This window comes from Megalops cyprinoides, chromosome 3 (assembly GCF_013368585.1).
Source record: "Megalops cyprinoides isolate fMegCyp1 chromosome 3, fMegCyp1.pri, whole genome shotgun sequence".
Taxonomy (NCBI): domain Eukaryota; kingdom Metazoa; phylum Chordata; class Actinopteri; order Elopiformes; family Megalopidae; genus Megalops; species Megalops cyprinoides.
The window spans coordinates 41386778-41407691 of record NC_050585.1 but is presented as its reverse complement, the minus strand read 5'-3'; the positions used below and the strand labels follow the sequence as shown (position 1 = coordinate 41407691).

The window sequence follows — 20914 nt, the reverse complement described above, 5'->3', positions numbered from 1 at the left end:
TCTGGGACAAATATCCTTTTAAAACAGCTTTTATGTCATGGGCTAGGGGCATCAATCTTTCTGTAACATTTGTGTCATTTGAATATTGCATGAAAGTGTTGCAGTGGAAAAGCTGAATGGCAAAGGACCTTTGTAATGCAAGCTACTGACACTAGATGGCAGTGTCTGGTTGCAAATATCCTGGTCAACCTACAATAAAACCTTGATCATTTCTACGAAAGTCATTAACATTGGCTCTACTGGAAGAAAGCTATTGCAAGGGTTGTTAAAATTCTCAAGTTATGGCAATGTTGCCACACCCTTTGAATGTTTCCATGAAAGTGTTTCTTGATTTGAAATTCATTTACTACTCAACATGAAATTTCTTTAGAGAAAAGACTACCTTCAGGAGTACTTATAATATTATGACCTTTAAGACCATAAATGTATGGGTCTTAAGTACACCTTAAATTTTTTTAAAATGTATCAATAAATGCAATACCTGGCTAGCTGGGTAACATATACAAATTCCTGAGCATGTACTGTAGTTTCTTTCTGAATTAAAGTAGATTGCTGTTCTTTGAAGGTCAGCACATTTCAGTAGTCAGACAACTTATGTGCCAAAATAATGAATGCAGAGAAGCAGACTATGTTTTGGTGTAAATTTAGTTACTAAGCAAATATTTGGGCTAATGTCATTTCAGAAATTTAAACCCAAATTGTTGTTTGGCATATAAACTAAAAATGCAAAAACAAGGACTGCTCTCACATTGGGCAATGCTCTGTAGCCTTGACAACTCAGATTCTGCCAGCTTTCACAACAATTGCTGAATTTTCAAAAGGAGCTGAAAAATCTTGAAAAATGAGATGAAAAATCTTGTAGTACTATGGTTATTATATGGAAGGCAGTCCAGCTGAATATTGACTGTAAAATAAGTCACTTGCTCCTTTAACAGGATCTTGGTTCTGAGTGTAACCGAGGAGTTGAAAGATTTTTGCAGTAGAACAAAAATGCTGGCTTTTGTGAATCTTGATAGTGATCAAAGAGTGATTCACAAAACATGCCGGATAAGGGCTCTGTAGGACCAGGACTTTGCAATCTTCTTTCGACTCAGTTACATCTATTCTGTCTTTTCTCACACAGCAATCTGAACGCATTGTTAAAAAAGCAGTTCAGTGACACTACTTTCACGCAACAGCACAGCAGCAAAGAAATACAAACATCCATTTATCTGCCTGAAGTCGAAGTATTCGCTGGATGTAAAGGTACCCTTTTGTCTTCAGGAACTGCCCCTCTAGGAGAGGCAGAAAATGTGGGTCTGTGCACATATTATTTAGATGCTTCCCTTGGCAGACGCAAGGGTTTACCCAGCATTCTCTATCAGAACAATTTCCTCTGTGGGCTAGTTTGGTCATGTGAGGGCAGCCGTGGAAAGCTGGCTTACTGGCCAAACAGAGACAAGACAGGAATGCAGCGTGTTCTCGTGCTAGCTGATCAGCCAATTAAGCCCTTGAGCCGCGTGCAGAATTGAGAAACAGCAATTACAAAATCTTAGCGGTCTTATCCAATAATGGCGGCTCAGTGGCGCGTGGAGAACGCTGCTGGTACATGCTCGTCATCATTAAGACATTGCCGAGCACCCAGAGAAACTTAGCAGATGCAAAAACAGTCATCCCTTATGCCGTAACTACGACAGGCGAGCAGGCGGCTCAGAACTGCCATGATGACATGAGGTCATGTGACCTCAAGTGAAGAGATTCAGCCAACCCACTGCCCCCATCCCTTCCCAGTATTCCCTTCTCAACAGGATCACATATCAAGAGATGTCGATTGTATATTGCACTATGTGATCTTGTTTTATAAGACTCACTTTTCCAGAGCAATTTAAAGTGCTTGTAATTTTACAGTTTCACATTGCCCTGTCCATTACTAGAAGTAGATTAGCTAGGGAAACTGATATCATGTACCTCACTCCCACAGGAATTCAGTACCCTCTGGTTTGGAGTCCAGAGCTGTAACCACCAATCACATTGCACACATTATAAATCCAGTCATCAGAAAAAATAATGCCACCTTAGGTCAGTTCTGGAAAATGTGGCTGAGTGCTTGTGTTCGTCTGGAGCTGAAAGGCGTAGGAACTCGGTTAGGGAGTTGTGGGTGTGACACTGAGAAGCACCCAGCTCTCACATGGCTTCGAAAGTCCAAATCTGGCCACCTGCAGCTTGACTTCTCCAGGGACGCAGGGCTCACAAATGCACCTCTACAGCAAATGGCTGCAAAGAAACCTGAGACAAGTTAAACAGGTCAAGGCAATCCACAATCCAGGGAGAGGCTCCATGTAGCCCTGGAGTAGAGCAAACCTCCAGCTTTCACATCACCTTCACTCCTACTGGATGAAGCCATGTCTCACTCCTATGTCTGCACACACTCGCATGACACAGCTACACAATTCAGCAGCTGCCCTGTGCTGACACTGACAGGGTGTGAGTGATCAGATCTTTGTGTAGTGCAGCCCACGATAGGAGCGACAGGAATTTGAAATGATCCCCAAAAGCTGCAGTGACCATTGAGACATACAGGGGGGGGGGCTTCAGAGGCCCTGGCTTTCTTAATTCCACTAATGTCACACTTATGTCACAGCTCACACTATTACGGCACTGTGTCGCGTGAACTCTGTGTGGCTTCTTTGCAGACACACTGATCTGTAAATCATCTGGATGGCCCATCCTGCTAACCATGCCTGCTGCACCAGCTGATCCATGTATCATGCAAATCAACTTGAAGTGCATCATCTGTGTGGCGTGATAGCCTAAAACACTGCTATATATTATGTGACTCTTCAGCAGAGCAGACCTACTGCAGACAGACAGTTGCTTCAGGGTGGTCGTCACTTGGTTTTCTTTAAAAAAAAAGGGGGGGGGGGGTCTCACAGCCTCATAGAGGACTGGAGCACCATCTAATGTTAAGTGAAAACAATACTTGAGATTGCAGCCAGATCTGTGCATCCTTCGTCAACATCCACAGAAACTGATGGGATCAAGTTCCTTAGCAACCCTCACTCTTGCACTGGTCTCAAGATATACATACATATATAATAATGCTTGTTTGTGTCTGCACAACAAATCTCAAATCTACTACATTTATCATATTAATAAAAAGTGAAAGCACCGCGTTGTATAAAATCTTTATGATTGGGTATTGAGTAAAATCATTCTTACTCGAAAATACAAATTTAACTTGACAGATTTAATTTTAATGCAATTTAACATACTAGTTCTGTAGACATAGCCCTACGGATACATGCGTAGCTGCTGAAATATTTGAAATCACAGAAATATTTGGGATATTATTGCATTCTGATACCTTTTACCAATAATACAGCATTATCCTCGTGGTACAGCTGCAGAAGATGACGAAAGAAATTGCTCGGTTATTACAACGCACGGTAATGCAAGCCGTGGGCGTTTGAGCGGCGCAGGTTGTCAGGAGACCACGGCGGTACCCGAGTGACTGTACGCCGGGTCGTCTGAGGACACGCGGCTGCATTTTCGAGCGCGATCCGGCTACCGAAGATGGGTTCCGAAAGATCTAGACCATATCGCGGCGTTGCTAGTCGTGCCCCGAAACGGACACAGCAGTTGTGCAAGCTCTAAAATGGGGCTGCCAAGACAAGGCGACCCAACAGAACTACAATTCCCACAGAGCGAACGCGTCTCTGGTTCGCTTTGAACACCGCTCACCTCAGTCACATACCTCGCCGGCCAGTCGGCTGTTCACTTCAAACAAACATTACGAAAAGCACACGAACAGATGGGCCACCTCTCCCTACGCTGCGCAGAGCGAGTGCCGGTTTTACTAAGGAGGCGAGAGCAATTTACAAGCGAGAGAGAGCAATTTACAAACAGAGCAATTTGCAAAAGCAAACGTGGAGTAAAATGGTAAATCCTTAGTAGTTAACTTCCATATTTTTCCAAAGAATATGAGGCTCATAATCCACCGTGAGACGGATGAGCAATTTATAAATCATTGCACAGCTGTATCCACAAGACAAATTAACATTTACACTTTTTAGTATTAATAAAAATAGGAGGGCCGTGTGGGTGGGGAATGTGTGATTGGTGTGTAAGTAATCCAATCAAGTTTCAGGCACTGCGTTTCCTCGCATTAAATCGCAATGCCCCACCGCCCAAAAGGTACCGGTAAACCTAACATGACGTCGCGTGTTGGGAGTCTGAGAAGCACTCCCCCTATCCAATCAGTTTTAGGTAATCTTTTTTATTGGCCAATAAGTGCCATAAATCTTCTCTAGAGGCGGGGTTTAGAGGAATGTTACGTAGTGGGTTTGGTTGTTAGAAAGTTAATGGCTGGGGGGAAAGAGATTCTCTTCTCGCTTCAGGAGAGTTTCTGGATTTTCTGAAGTAAAACCGTAATCATTTAAAACAATATAACCCCCAGAGGAAGTTTAAGACAACGTTGCGTTTGTCGACACACGTATTATTCAGGAAAGTATGCAGGATGCAGTAGCCGGGACGGCAATGCTGACGGACGGCTTCGAGGACGAGATTGACTCGGTGACTCCGCGCTCCCCCGCGGTAGGGATGGGGGTAGGAGCCACACCAGGAGCCGGACTTGGGGGCCTGGGGATCGGCGTCGGGGGAAAGAAAGTTCGCCTGTTCGGCGAGGCCGGCGGGCCCGCGGCGGACAGGCTGGATTTTAAACTCGCCGCGGCCGCGGTGCTTTCTTCTGGCCCCGGATCGGGCAGCGACGAAGACGAGGTTTCTGAGGTAAGCTCGGCTAACGTTAGACAAAATCGCATTTAGTTAGCTGGGTAGCTAACTCCCTGCCCCCAGTGAAATTTCATAAAAACAAACACATTTTAAGCCCAATATGTCTCATGTCAGCGAAATTGCTTGCGGTTTGCCTTATTTTGGGACAGTATTGAGCGGACACATGGATGTATTTTCTCATTTGGAAGCAGTATGCAGTGTTTTATTTACGGCGAAGGCTGCGGCCGAGGCCTAGCTAACCCAGGCTGTGGTGCGATCACACAGTAGTGCAGCAGTGCTCTCAAATTCAGATAACCAGCCAGCTATTAAGCTAGTTATAACTTTGCAGCTTTTTAGTTAGTTGGTTATTTTGCCAACTAGTTACAGGGGTCGGCAAGCACCGACGGTTGCGTCACCTCGTAGACATAATACACTTGGTTTTTGTGCCCTTTTCTCCTGTTTGCTGTTAGATGTTGATAACACGGGCCCCATGAAGACCACGGTTTCATGCCATGATCGTTCTTACGCGATCGACCCTATTACGAAGCCAAGCCGGTGATTTCACTCCTTCGTCGAGCCTGTTGGATATCCCCAGTATCCCCCTCTGCCAGAAACTGCCTAAACCCGTATCTGATCTACCGAGTCTCGATCCCAGTCTTCATCCTGCAAAAAATGTCGAAAAGGCATCTGTCCCCGTCGTCGCTGTCCCTCAGAGACCGGTTTGACACATCTGCCTGCTGTCCCCCCGGCTCAGACACGTTCACATGTCGGGGCGACACAAGTCAGCCAGTGTCATTTAACACCTGTGATGCATTTTCTCTACCAGAAAAAAGGCGTGTGCTTTTGTGATTACCCACCTCTGTACGCACAGGTGGGTATGAAAGCCAGCTAAGTCCGGTCGTCATCTCCTTAAATGTCCATACGTCAGCTGGTTGATGTTCTTTCAAGTATTAATGTCCTGAAGTCCATACGTCCTTTACGAATTTCACACAAGCAGCATAAAACTAGTCTTATTTGCAGGTAAATAATTAATGCGGCGGACTGAAAGCCTCGTCATCGTGGAGAATGTGTGGTTTTTCTGTCAGCGTTGCGGGAATAGAGCTGGCACGCTATCAGACGTGACTTTTTTTCATGTCCTGCCCCGGCCGTCGCACTCGGTGTCAACACCGAGGTCCCCGATCCCGTGACACAACACATGTAGCAGGTCACACCAAGAGACTCTGAATTCCGTTCCTTTCACCGCCTTGTTTGTGTGGCTGTTACTTTGAACGAGCCGCCCTTCCCATAAGAAGCAGCCAGCCCTGCAAGCAAGAGTGTCGTTGTCTTATTTGCTATGTTGTCTTATGTTGCAATAAAAATAAGTGTAATTGGCTGAGAAGCCAGACTTCAGAATAATTCTATTCATGGTGGTAATTACAAGGCACAGACTCAACCCCTCAGTGTTAACTGTTGTCATGTGGTCACATTGTGCAGGTATTGCACACAAAAGTAATTGGCTCAGTTGACTGTATCCCTATAAATAAATGTAAAAGTATGTCTGCACATTTGAGCAAGGACCTCTTGTACCAGGTAATTTGGAGAGGAAGTGATGTCAGAGATGAAGGGTCAGGCAGGCGCACTTGGGCTCCTTTTGTTGTTGCTCGTCCTGCAGGACACGGGTGTGTCTGTTGCCTTTTATAGCTTGCAGAAGGTGCCACTTTTCCCCCTCGTGTAGACTGTATTTTACTGGAACACCAGGGGATCATCATAAGGGTAGAGTGTGTGTGGCATAGCAGGGTACAGCTGCCATCCTGGACTCACACTATGTGCCCACTCAGCTTGTCACACATGCGCACACACACACTCAGTAGTCTGAGAAACTCACCTGGCTTCCACACACTCATTACTCTCAGAGAAACCCATCCGGTTTCCCCACAACCACAGTATTCTCAGAGAAACTCATATGGGTTCTACACACAAACAAAAGTCTTAGAAACTCATCTGGGTTTCACACACTCAGTATTTTCCTGTCTTATGCACACACTCTGCATTCTTGGAGAAACTCGGGCAGGTTCTACAAACACACACACACACGCAGACACATGCTCTTTATTCTTGGAGAAACGTAGACTGCTTTCACTAACACAGTGTTCTCCATGAAATGCACTGAGGTTCCACACCCCCCCGGTGTTCTCAAAGGTATGCGCCCAGGTTCCACGCAGCAGGTGTGCACACACAGAAACTGCCCCAGGTTCCACTTCCCAAGAGTGGTTAGATATTACACCAGGGAGGTTCCCCATTGCTGGCATGGTCAGAATGGCATTCATTTAATTAATTCAGTGGACAATGTGGAGTTTGTCTTTAAACCAAACAAGTGTAAACAGCAGCGGCTAGTAATTGTGCTCTTATTTTCCTTGAAAAGCTCCTCTTGGTTCACTGTTTACTTGTCCTGTCCGATGTTTTGTTCTTTGCAGTGTGACCGCCACTTTAGAAAACAAAGGAGTTATCATGGAAATGTAGGTCATTTCACCAGGCAACGCAACCTTCACCTTTGGACCCTAAACTGGGAGAAAAGGGACAGGTTGTCATGTCTGTACATCACACACAGACAGGTGCCGCTTGCACCATTACTGCAAGAACTGTTTCCACTATGTGCTCCAGTTTGGCTTCATTGCTGTGGGAAACCTGGAATTGTCTCATGAGAAGGCAAGGAAGGAAATAATGTCGGGGTGATGTCGTTTGTCAGTTTTGGGTGGGTGGGTGGGTGGGTTGTGGGGTGGACACTGAGAGAAGGGGCATTTAGCTGAAGGGAATATTGTCTGCACTTCAACCCTGACTTCTCATATGCATAAGTGTATTTTGCAACAAGGAAATGGATATGTGTAATGCAGAGGTTGAGGGCCTGTGGTCTTGTATTAATGATCGTTTTGTTGTGTGGGGGCCCGTGCAGAGGCCTCTGGCTAAGGGCTTTCCCAGCAAGCCCCAGCTAGTGTTGGCATTTGGGTGTAGTAAGTATGGGGGTACAACAGGGCTGTAGTGCTTCAGCACAGTGATGGGTGTGTTTGAGCTTTCTCCAGCAGGTCTGGACAGTCTCTGTGATCATAATCAGGATTGTAGTGTCTGAGGGACATACAGCGTAGGTAAATCAGAAGTGTAGTGTGCCTATGGGGCATAGCCAAGGGTAGACACTTCAGTGTATTTAAAGGAGTATAACTGCATCATCGAAGTGTTTTCTGTTGTAGTTAATTGTAATGTCTTCAAATGGAAACCACATTGTTTGTTCATTTTACTTTGTTTTAGTCTGGCATGCGTTATAATGCATTATTTTATGTACATTGTAAAATGACCACACAAAATAGATGGATGTGTGTGGTGTTCAGCATAGCAGCAGGAGTGTGTGTGTGTGTGTGTGTGTGTATAATATTCAGCAGAGCAGTAGTATTGTGTGTGAAGTGTTCAGCCGAACAGTGAGAGTGTGGGTATGTGTGGTGTTCAGCTGAACAGCAGGAATATGTGTGCGTGTGTTTGTGTCTTGTGTTGAGCAGAACGGCAAGGTTTTTTGTGTGTTTGTAGTGCGCAGCAGAACAGCAAGATTGTGTGAGGGTGTGTATGTGTGGTGTTGAGCTGAACTGCAGGAATGTGTGTGTGTGTGTGTGTGTGTGTGTTCAGGAGAGCAGCAGGATTGTGTCTGAGGTTGGCAAGAGGGGCTTTGTTTGGTGAAAGGTAGCAGCTTCCAGAACCTGCTGCAGAAAGCAGCAGTGTACTGTGAGGGCCTGAGCTGAGAGCCTGGCTGCTCTGGGCTGCTGCAGCTAAAATGTGAGGTCCAGGATTCGGCAGACGCACCGCCAGGCCTCTCCAGCCACACTGAGCATGTGCGGAGGCATCCAGGCACCTTGGGAACTGTGGTTGATCAATGGGGGCTCGCTGTCAATTAGCAGTGTCTTCCAAGGCCCCGTGGAACTACAGCCCCCACAGGTCATTGTGAGACGCATTCCTTTCATACACATTCCACAGCAGGGCCGTCTGCCATTATCAGTCGCTCTGTATGTGTGAGTGTGGCGTGCATGCTGTTAAAACCATTTTTTTTTTCAATGTGCACACAGTTTGTTCTTAGGAACCATAAGGAGCTAAGCACATTAAAAATGTAACATTCCAAAATGGCCTAGTGTGACGCAGGGTTTGAATGTACTTTTAGAAAGCCAGCACGAGGGCTTGCTGTCACGCTGTGCCAAATGTATATGTGTATTTTGCTCAGAGTTGCTAACTTGTTGCCCCGCAGCTGCTCTGTAGCTCCGCAGTTTGTAGACCAGCTGTAAGTCAGGTACGGATCAGTGGTGTGCAGGCACTGGCTGGTGCCTTTGAAGAATAAAGGAAGCCCTGATCGCTTCTGCATGCAAGGCGGTGTTCCGAACACCCAAGAACTCTGAACACGCAGATTCCGAGGGAGCTGTTCACATGAATGAGGAATGAAACGGAATTCCACCCGTAACAGACAGCTTCTCGAAAACAAATTGCTGTGTGAGCATGTGGAGCCTCCCTGCTTTAAGGAGGCACCCGTACGTGCAGAATGTAGGCCGTGGGTTTATCACGTTTTCTGATGTGGTGAAGCCAAGTATTTTAGCTGTAAGTAAGGCAGCTAGAAAATGCTCTTTCTCTTTGTCCCCCCCTTTGAAACATCAGCATGAAAGAGCCCAAATTTGAGGCTTCTGCAGTCACCAAACCGTTTAGTCTCATGTCTCAGCCTCCAGAAAGTAATGTTTGCTTTCAGTTGTCTCTCTTTCCACAAGTGTAACCAACTCCTGCCTTTGCTACCCCTTAAGCCAGGTACTTGCAGATTACATGTACATGCTGGACATTCCTGTGTGTCCAGTCCTTTGACATACGAATACAGGTCTATGTGTGCGCAGACATAAAACCTATCAACAGAAATGAATTGGCAATGTCAGTATGTTTACAATATTCTGCAATTATTCAAAAAGTTAATGAATATTCTATCCAATCATAATTCCAGATATCTTCCATATTGGGGAAATAGGACAATTAAAATTTATTGAAAGTAGTTTATAAGGTCAGGTTTAGTACAGTTGGGCATGTTGAAGGGGATATCCCATTTACTATTTTAATTTGGTTTTAAGATTTGTTTGCTTGGCTATGTTGTCCGGTGTTTTGTGATGGGTATAGAATTTGCTCCAGTCCGAATTAGATTGTTTCCACTGATGTTTGCTGGGAAATCTTTGTTGTGTTGATATATCTTTAGTCAAATGACATAACTCTTGAAGGAAGTGGCAAGTGATCTGAGACCACAAACTGTCTGAAATTTCCAGTTTCTCTATGTTCAAAGACTTGTTTCTGTATTAGATTTAGTAGAGGGTGTTGTCTTCTATTGAAATATACGCTAGGGTCCAAAATTATTGGGACACCTGGGCATTTTGTGGTTAAGTGTGGATGTGTCCATGTAGCTATTAGTTTTATCACTCAAACCTAATTTATGGTGTGGCGAAAACCGTTACATGTTTTGGCAACTATTTGGCAACATTTTCAAAACATCTCTGTGTGGTTGGGACACGATTGCCTGATGACTACCATTATTTCCAACATTTTAATAATATGTATGACATTAATTCTGCCAAACAAACTGACAATTCCATGACATTAACTTAATTTTAAAAGGTACTTACATACTTATTGAGTGCAGACAAGTGAACAGAAATGACCATCACTTCAAATAGGCCTGATTGAACGATGCCCTGCCCCCTAATTGAACACTTATACAGGCTTCAGTATGAACCTAACAAGGTTGGAACATGGTCACAGAAGATGAAGCTGAAATTGACATTGACATAAATATGACTTTCCCGATGTCTGATGGAATATGCAGCAAAAATATTGTGGGTTTTCAGATAAAAAAGTGAGTGTCCCAATAATTTGGGACCCCAGTGTAGATATGTATATATATGTAGATCACATAGGCAGTTTAGTGTCTCTCCACATTTTTCCATCTCGCCTAGCTACCAGGCATGCAGATTGTAAAACTGATTTACACTGATTTCAAGCCCCGAAAAACACATTGTGTGAATCGCAAAACAAGGTGTTCACGAAATAAAGTCCTGTTGAGAGCAGACTCCGGTATGGCATTTAAGTGGGTTTTCTGCACGGAGCACATTTTTCACTCGAATAACGGCTCCACAGGCAGGGAAGCGACTTCTGTGTTTGAAACACACTGCCGTGGTAGGTACGTTACTTTGGCGTAAGAATCGGCCCCTTGAAGAAAAGGTGTGGGGGGATAGCTAAAGAATGCACTCTTTTAAAAAAAAAAAAAAAAAAAAAAAAAAAAGTGCAACTTGCAGCGCTGTCAGATGTATAGCAGCAGATGTATGGTAGGCCTTACTGCTCAGGGTGAGTGTGAATAAGCCAGCTCTGAATGGCAGTTTACCGTGCTACGTAATTTAACAGTGGTGGTTAAATTGTGAGTTTGAAAGGGCTGCTGATTTCTGCAGCACTGATGTTGTAGATGTCTGTAAGGAGAAGCTGAGAAGGTTTTCATGTGATACTAATGAGGTAAATGAAACCCATTGAAACCTGTGAGGAATTGGAAGTGGTTTTCATTAAGAAGTTCTGTGATGGTGTTAGGGATATTACTTGGAGGTTTATCTGGTTGTTTCCTTCCACTGAATCGGTGTTAATTTTCCCCTAACTTTGATTGCAGCGGCAGTGTGGTGTAATGGTAAGGAGCAAGGCTTGTAACCGAAAGGTTGCTGGTTTGATTCCCTGCTGGGGCACTGCTGCTGTACCCTTGGGCAAGGTTCTTAACCCAGAACTGCCTCAGTAAATACACGGCTGTATAAATGATTACAGTTGTAAAAATTGTAACCTATGTAAGTCTGCATAAGAGCGTCTGCTAAGTAACAGTAATATAATGTAATAATGCTCATCTTAAAAGGTAAAATCCAGGTGATGTTGGTAATGTCTGTTTGCTAGCCTGAAAGAAATGGCAGGTGGTGATGAGGTGAATTGTCTGTCTAGTGAGGGAAATCCCTGTTTCTCTCTGAAACAAAGCTTGATTGCTAGCTGTGGGGTTTGTATGTCAGTCTAATCCGTTGTCGTATGGTTCGCTTACTAGCGCGCTATTTGCTCGTTAGCTGACTAGGTTGCTTTGCAAAGTAACACACATGGCTGATGCCACAAAAAAGGTACGCTCTGTTTGCCGCTCATTGTCATGACTGCATGGTTCAGTTGACTGTAAGCAGCGCTGCTTGTTTTCACAAAGTGACCTACGACTGAGAATCGCCGGAGCTTGTTTCCAGTGCACACACACATGTGCGAGCTCTGTGCTTATAGGAACAGAAAGGCAGAAGGGCAGAATGCGGCTGGTGAATGGGTTCTAGAACCAGGGCTTCGGAATGTTCAGCACCAGCTCTGCCCGTAGACCAATCAGCTGACAAGAGTGGCTGGGCGTGCTGTGGACTGCAGTTTGTGAATCTGCGGGTCCTTTGTTGAGCCTCCTTCAGCAAAGTCCGGCTGGGCTTCCTCACGGCAGCCGCGGGAGGAGTCGCGGATTTCGCGGCCCATCCTGTCTGATTCGCCAGAGTGGGTTTGGTCCCCTGTTTTCGGCAGCTTCCTGCTCATTTTTTCCCCTCCCTGATCGGATCTGGCGTTTTCCAGCAGCGCTACAGCACCGCGCTCTGTCTGGTTGTTGTAAACAGGGCTCGGCTGAGCTTCCTGATGACAGTTTGTGGGCGGAGACGGCTCTGTTTGTGCGTCTCGCTCAAGGACTCACCACAGGATGTGTTGTCCTCAGGTTTTCTCCTGCTTCATTTTCCTCAAATGCGTGCAGGTGCGATCACACGCACCCCTGGTGGTCAGGCCACAGCCCCCCACCCAATTTGGCTTCAGATAGCTTAGTCACCTCTCCCAAAACAAAGCTCGCGCCCACAAGAAATAGTTTATGTGTGATAATTGATACCTTTATATTCATGTGGCAGTGTTATAATCTTACAGGGTGAACCAGTAAGGGCGGTGGCTCTGTGGGCGGGGCCACAGGATGGCCTGTGGGCCCATAACTGTTTGTTGAAAGTGGGCCTCGCAGTGTGATAGAAATCTGTTTGTTTATTTAACCAGTCTTTTAACCAGGCAGGTGGAGTGAGAGCAAGTTCTAATTTCCCTGCAAGCTGAGCCATCATTTAGGAAGGGGATATCTGCACGGCGGCAGGGGGTCAGTGGTGTGGAAGACTCCATTGATTAGAATGGAATGCTACTGCATTTTTTTTTGCCCCTGCATTTCTTCACATTTGGCTTGGAGGGCAGTCCGGCATGAGTCCTGGGCTTCTGAGCTGCTTACTGGAGGGCTGACCGGTGGGACAGGGGGGCTCAGTGGGTGGGATGGGTCCCTGGGAATTCTGGGTAATTGCAGCTGTCCTTGCCTCACACGGCTAGTTATGTATGTGCTGCAGGAGCCGGGCTAGATAGGGAAAGGCCGTCCTCAGCAGTTCTTAAAGCGGTGCACATTGAGGGATCAGGACAGAGATGATGACATGGGGGAGTGCCACGGGGACGCGAGCTGAGGGTGTAATGGTACACACCCTGCTGTGCTCCCGTGTGTGCGTGCGTGTGTGTGAGAGAGACTCAGTGTGGTAGGAGGTGGGGTCCACCTCTATGCAGTGGCATGGAGGGATGTTCTTGTATGAAGCCTTTAAGGATTGTTTTGCATCTCCTATTTGTACTGCAGCTGGGCTTGTTTCATTTCTTCCAGCGTCATGTGATCTTAAACACTTAATGGTCATGTGACTCAAGTATACAAAAAACATTATCAGAAAGGCATTCAGTAAAGCTCTCATTACTGTAGATGGGGAATGGTACAGTTATTCCTTGTGGGAACATGAACTAGACTATCTAGTCAGGTCAGTACAAATTAAGTTGTGGTAGGGCTTGAATGGTGTTATGCTTGCAATGACTGGTTTGGGAGTTGTTGTTAGCCTGGTCTGACACTGTTGCTCATTCAGCTTGATTGGATACAGTTTTGTTTTTTTGTGCTGGAAGTCACTCTGGATAAGGGTGTCTGCTAAATGAATGTAATGTAACGTAATGTAATGAAAACTGGGATGCAGTTAAAGGAATCGGCACGGCACAGTCTTTGGAACACTCCAGAGACCGTACCCCTGAGTGATGGGCAGCGATTAATGACTCAGTCCTGTCGTTTCCTCATGTTTTGATTACGTAATGGCCGTGCTGCGGTCTCCTTGCCGACACCGTGCGGAGTCACAGGAGGAAGGGGAATGTTGTCTCGTAAGCACTCTGAGCGAGCGCAGCTCGCAGCGGCCGTGGTCACGCTCTGCCAGCAGTGATTTCATCATTAAACATACTTCGGCACGTCTCTCCGGTATTTTTACCCTGCTGGTACTGCTTTAGGCTCGGCATGCACGTCTGGATGGCTGTCTGTCTGTCTGTCTGTCTGTCTGTCTGTCTGTCTCTCCTGCTGCTCTGTCTGTTTATAAGCATACAGCAGTGTGTCCAGAAACGTATGCTATCAGAGAGACAAAGGGCTGGAGTCCGTGACCCCACTGGTTTTTCAGCATTCAGCTCATGGCTCTACAAACACTTAGCAGCCCATGCTACATTACTCCAAAGTAAACCCAAGAAGTGAACATTCCAGCAAGATTTAAAGATGCATGTCGGACCTGAAGGCTGATGTCAGTCATTGATCTTGGCTCCTCCGCTTGCGTGAGTCTGAAGTCACCTTCCATTAATGACGGGCAGTTGCTATCCCACAACGCGCTGCGGGCGGTACGTTACTAAGAATGCATTCGGAGGGGATTAGAAACAAACTGCTAAATTTGAATAGGAAAGGGATTAAATGGCTGTTGGAATTTTGCCATGTTTAAATGCCCACATTCTGCCCAGAGTTTTCATGTTGCTCCAAGCTCTCATTTACTGTAAGTTACATATTTTCTTGCTGCTGTTTGCCAGGTTCAGCTAGCATGATGTTTTAGTGTTCCTGACTTAAGTTAATGAGCAAGTCAGTAGGCTTCCAAAACCTTCCTGGGCCTCATACCCTGTGTGTGAGAGAGGGAGAGAGAGAAAGAGAGTGTGTGTGTGTGTGTGTGGGTGAGTGACAGAATGTGAGTGCACAAGCCCCTTGTTTGTGAGCCCCATGGACAGAGAAGTGAAAGTTTTGCAGTGTTGTAATACCCTGTTCACATGCAGCCCCAGTGCGGAATTCCACGAACCAGATACTCACCAAATTTACATCCAAACCACTCTTCGTCATGTAGCATTGTACTGTGCTCAATAAAATGCAAATGATTAACGTACTCCAGTCTTTTAGCCTCGTGCTCTGCTGAGCTAATGGGTGCTGTGAGTCGGCTGTAAGAATATTTATTAAATCTGCATCATTTTGTTAAAGTCTCAGTGCAGTGAAATATAGGTGTGCTTGATCATTTGACGTCAGTGCTACCTTCTGAGTGCCAGGAAGTGAAATTAGATATTTTGTGTCAAGAGTTTTGTTTGGAAGATTATAATGATTGGCACAGAGACTCCAGGTGTCTCCCCACTTGGGAGTAATTGGCAGTTTAGTCATCCAATTAAAATACCCCATTTGGTGTTGAGGGGTGGGTCTGAGGTGCCACGCATGTTTAGGCGAGACGTCTGTCGCGTCCCCGATCAGTAACATCAGTGGCACCGCGCAAGTGAACCTGTAATGAGGAAAAAAACTGGGAAAAGATCTCATTGGCTGTCCATTGGAGAGGGATTTTTACATTTGTCAGGCTGTCTGTGTGAGCCATTTCGCTCATTTTCAAATGGCACCAATGTCATGTCAGGCTGACATGCTGACATTGTCATGAGCCGAACTGAAGTGAGAAGGGCTTCAGGTTCAGCTCGTGGAAATGGGGGCCTGCGGCATGGTCTGTCCAGCCTGTCAGTAAAAAGTGTGGGAATGATGCTTATTTAGATGTGGCATTTGCTCAGTTATGCACTCTGATATGGACGCACGCGCGCATGCACGCGCGCACACACACACACACACACACACACACACACACACACACACACACACACACACACACACACACACAGACAACTGTGTGAGGGTGAGCTGCAGGGAGGGGGGGGTCATTGCTGTACATGGGACAGGAGCCGGGAGGCCTGCAGGCTCGTTTCAGCAGGCAGTTGGTGTCAGAGCTGGAAACACTGGTGAGAGGAGTTGTTACCCAAATCAACCTGTGGAGAAGAACCCTGAGGTGGAGAGACGCACTCGCACTTACACACACACACACACACACACACACACACACACACACACACACACACACACACACACACACACACAGATGCATATTCTAAAACCGCTCTCACACAGGTCTGTTGGTGTGTTCGTGGTATCAGGATCTGAGGCTGAGTATGCGTGCAGTCCGCAGCTTAGCTGTAGCGCTCCAGCATTTCAGCGTGGAGTCAGCTGGCCTAGTTTAGATAAACAGCCTTGGAATAACAGGGTAAATATTGTGAACAGTTTGTTCGCATTTTTTGTTTTTTGGGGTTGTCTCAAATAAATATCAAAACTTGTCACTGCCCCCATTTCCTGTCAGGCTTTGCGTGTGTGCGCCCCCTCCTCTCCCTTTCCCTCATGCCTCTCTGTGTTCAGTTCAAATTCAAATGGACTTTATTAGCATGATGATGTAAAAAAAAAAAAAAAAAAAAAACCTGTTGCCAGAGCACTTAAGTATTCACACGGTAAGATGCGGTCTGGAACAGAAAATCTACGAGTCGCTTTCCTAATCCCATTTTAACAGGACATGTTTAATGTAACGGCCTGTGTTCAGCTGCGTGTCTGATTACGGTGTCTCCTCTGAGACAAGCCCGACCGCAGGAATGATGCGAGGCCGCGCGACTGGACGAGGGCAGTCCCGTGCCCCGCCCGCTCGCACCCGGGGCCAGACCCGAGCAGTCAAACTGAAACACTCAGAGCTCAAAGGACTGGAGTGTTAATTACTCCGGCTTTGTTATTCCGGGGAGGCAGCCTTCCTCAAAGTGAAGGAGTTCAAAAGAAAGCCATCAGAGCGTGCCCTCTTTGCTCATCTCGTTTGGTGTGTTGGGGGTAACGACGGGGTTGAGCTTCCTGGTGTTATGTAGCCTCTGTCCCTGTCAGCCATGTGTATTTGAGCGGCTTCTTGATTGGCAGATGATCGGCGATGTGTTCTGCCTGTTAGGGAGAGCCGTGCCTCGTGTCTTGAGACGGACCGAGAGCTGAACAGACAGCATCGAGGCCATTTGCAATGACCTCAGATGAACTTGAGCAGGAAGGTTTTTCCACAGTGCCCCCCCCCCCCCCCCCCCCCCCCCTTCCCTCTGAAGCTTGTTAGTGTTCTGTGTACGTCTCAGACCTGGAGGACGGCACCAGAAATGGGCTAGGCCCTGTTCAGGCTCCAGTGGTATCACACACAGGCGCACACACACACACACACACATGCATGCGCGCTCCAGTCTGCTGCCTTTGCATCCGTCTGCGCAGAGATCGCTGTGATGCGCCTGCAGCTAGAAAGCAGTCTGGATTGATTTGACTTGGCCCTGCGGGATGTCTGATTGCGTGCCAGTCGGGAGGGTTCCATCTTATTTATTTATTTCATTCATTTATTCATTTGACAGGTGCTTTTATCCAGAGTGACTCGCCGGATCGTCATGGAGAGAAACAGCTAGCGCATATTGTAAGGGCGGTAAAAACGAAGGGCCTTGGCACCGCTGAGGAATAACCAGGCAGGCGAAGCTCTGACGAGCGTTCACCTGGTGCTTAGTAACCTGCCGTTGCCCTGGTTCACAGGGTGCCGGAGCAGTGTTTCAGAGGAGCAGCGCAATCTTGCACTGCGCTGATTTACTTAGCTGCTGTGTTTCTCTGAACGGCAGCCTGGCTCACTTCTCTCTCCAGATTTTTCCCCCAGCCTCTGTCTCCTTCATAACGTCTTCCTTCCTCGTGTGTGTGTGTGTGTGTGTGTGTGTGTGTGTGTGTGTGTGTGTGTGTGTGTGTGTGTGTGTGTGTGTGTGTGTGTGTGTGTGTGTGTGTATGCTCGCCCGTGTACGCATGGGCATTTGTGTTAGTGTACGTGTGTGTGTGTTAGTGTACGTGTGTGTGTGTGGCACTGATCCCTTCGTCAAGGCCTGCTTGTGGAAATATAATCTAGTTTAAATATGTGTGTGGGCTGCCCAGTTCTGCTGTAGACCTGGGTCAGAAATGACACTCCATCATACCTGCAGATACGGCTCATACGCACAATTTTATTTGCTGTAATTTGATACTGTTGCACACTGCTTTTAAAAGCAGCTGTATTCTTTTCTAAGTGGTAATTTTTTTTGTTTCTTAAATAGCTTCGCGAGACGGTGCATTTTTGCACGATTACCTTTAGGGATGGGAACCGCCGGGGAGAGAGCAGATTGTTGGAGTGTTGCATCACCGCGTGTTTACCAAACCCCAGCGTTTTTGCCCCGCGCTCTCCCGCTGGGGGCCCCAGCGTCCGCATGCATTGGGAAGTGCCTTTATTTCCAGATTTTCCTGCTTGATGAAAGCCACGTTGTGAAATTCTGCAGCTCTGGGATCTCGCAGAAAGGAGCTAGAATTCGGGGAGCCACAGGCGGCCCGATGCTTGTTGTGCCGAGTGCGGGTCGGCACGAGCGTCTGTCCCGAAAGTGGTGTCGTGCCAGGCCAGAACGTCTGAACAGGCGGCAGGTTCTCGCTCTAACACACACTGTGGAACTGAGTAGCCCCTTTGCAGTGGGAAGCAAACAGCCCAGTCTTGGCTTTGAGATGCTGTGGCTGTGTTTCCAGATGAATAGTTAGTTAATTGAAATAAACATGATGGTTTATTTCAGATTTGCAGACTGAAACACGCATGTGTTGTTTTTTTTTTCCTCTTCTGAAAAATACACTCAACAGAATGGCATTGCATATACTTAAGAGGAAATTAGTCATTGTCGTTGACCTGCTACAGCTGGATTTGAACAGATCAGCTGGATCATCCTCTGAAAATGGGTTAAATGTCTGTCTGCACAGTCAGTGAAGTTTGTAATGTCTTTGCTCCCTGGCAGTGATTTTCCCCCCCTGTGCTTTATGTTAAGGTATTACGCTAAGCTGTGTGGTTTAATGAGGTGTTTGTTTTGATGTGATGTATTGAGGTGACTATTGAGCTGTGGTGTAGTTTGCTGAGGTGGTGTGTTGAGCTCCGGTGTGTGTGTGTGTGTGTGTGTGTGTGTGTGTGTGTGTGTGTGTGTGTGTGTGTGTGTTGGGGTTGGTGCTGAGCTGTGTGGTGTTTTGAGGCAGCGGTTAAGCTGTGCAGTGTGTAAATTCCATAGTGAAGGAAAAGCTAAATGGGGGAGGGGTCAGGAGTAGCTGGGAGGAGAAGAAACGTCAGTTTCTCTGGTTTTCTCAGATTTCCTCTCCTGTCCACACGGTCAGTCCCAGCCTGACTGCTGAGATTTGTCCGCCGCTGTGCTTCTCCTGGTGGAAAGCTCGGAGCATATTTCCGCCGAGCGCACCAGCGTTTCCAGAACGTAATGAGCTAAAAATATTAAGCTGACAGTTCCTCAGATGAGGGCAGCTCTGCTTTATTTCAGAGGAGAGCTCGTCTGCAGGCACGCTTCAGCGACCGCTGGAAGACCGCTCCTGCACGTGCCGTGGGTCTGTGTCGTCTTTGCGGGCTCGGACAGCCGCCTCTGTCCGGAGTGCGCTTACAGAGGGATGTTGCTGCTGTGTGGAATCTCTGCCTCGGTGGCATGTGACCTGTATCTGGTGTGCTGTTGTGCCAGCTCGCGCTGCAGCGTCCTGGCAGTGTGTCCGGCGGGACTCGCGCTCTGGGCGGGCTGGCACAGCTAGACCGTTACAGCCCTCGCCCTCTTTAGAGCGGGATCCGGGCTGGTTCACTGGGTTCAGCTTGGCCGGTGCGAATTCATTATGGCTCCGGTGGCGCTGCCCCACATTGGCTCTGCCCGCAAGCGGCGCTGATGCAAGCCTCTGTGGAAGCGAGCCGCCGGGGGGAGTCGGCAGGGTTTGACACAGGGTTACTTCCCTCAGGGTAGCTACAGGAGGTGAGGAGGTGAGCCTCGGAAGGCAGGAGTGCACTGCCGGGAGAGCTCTCAGCCCGCAGAAGGTGGAGGCGGGAGAGCTCTCAGCCCGGGTGGAGGCAGACAACACAGAGCCTGGCTTTTACAGTGATTCTCTCAGGCAGGCTCAGCCTGGGCGATGCATTGCATTATGTTACGTTACTGGCATTTAGCAGACACTCTTATACCGCACCGCCGACACACGAGACGTTACATTAATTCAATTCAATTCAATTCATTTTTATTTTTATAGCGCTTTTTACAACACAAGTTGTCACAAAGCAGCTTTACATTGTTCCCAGGCCTGAGACCCCTGAGAGCAAACCTAAGGCAACAGTGGCAAGGAAAAACTCCCTATCAGGAAGAAACCTTGAGCAGAATCGGGCTCAGAGGGGGGGCCCAGCTGCTTCTGGTCGGCACTGGTCAGATACAGTTAAAGATAAGTTATACAATGTATTTTAAGACATTTACAATTGATAGACAATAGTAGTTAACAGCAGTTAACAGTAATTAACAATAGTAGTTAACAGCAGAGCGAATATAAGAATGTCTCCTAGGATGTCCAGTTCTTGGAACGCAGTTGGCTTTGATGGGCAGGGCAGCGAGGTAGCAGGACTGGAAAACAGGATGAGACGCTTGGGCTACAGCTCCGGACAGGAGCCCGGAGCAGGGATAGGGGGATAGAGTGACATTACATTACATTATTAGCATTTAGCAGGCACTCTTATCCAGAGTGACTTACATAGGTTGCAATTTTTATGTTGTCCATTTTATACAGCTGGATATTTACTGAGGCAGTCCTGGGTTAAGTACCCTGAACTAGCAGGGAATCGAACCCGCAACCTTTTGGAGACGAGTCCTGCTCCTTACCCTTATGCTACACTGCAGCCACTGATACCAGTGTGTGGTTGTGAGTGGTGCCTCACCGGGGGGCAGAGCAGCCTCGGCTCCAGCCGGTGCTTACCTGAGGGTGCGGGACGTCCCGTTTCACGCAGGTGGACGCGGGTCAAGGTCGGGAAGGGGAGAGGGGGGGGGGGGGCGTCGCTGATCAGCTCAGCTCATCTCAGCGCTTACAGTAATTCCACCCAAGCTCCCGGCCTAAGCACCGCAC

The 20914-nt window shown here is 47.2% G+C and overlaps 1 protein-coding gene across 4 annotated transcripts in view; it reads left to right on the top strand.

Moving 5' to 3' along the window:
• The first annotated feature begins 4330 nt into the window (after positions 1-4330).
• The window catches only part of ankhd1 (ankyrin repeat and KH domain containing 1), a 52310-nt gene continuing 35726 nt past the window's right edge, over positions 4331-20914 (top strand). For all 4 annotated transcript variants that reach the window (XM_036525227.1, XM_036525226.1, XM_036525225.1 and 1 more), the window contains exon 1: positions 4331-4764. In XM_036525227.1, the coding sequence (XP_036381120.1) occupies positions 4489-4764 (276 nt within the window). In that variant the 5' untranslated portion in view covers positions 4331-4488. The remainder of the gene's footprint in view (positions 4765-20914) is intronic.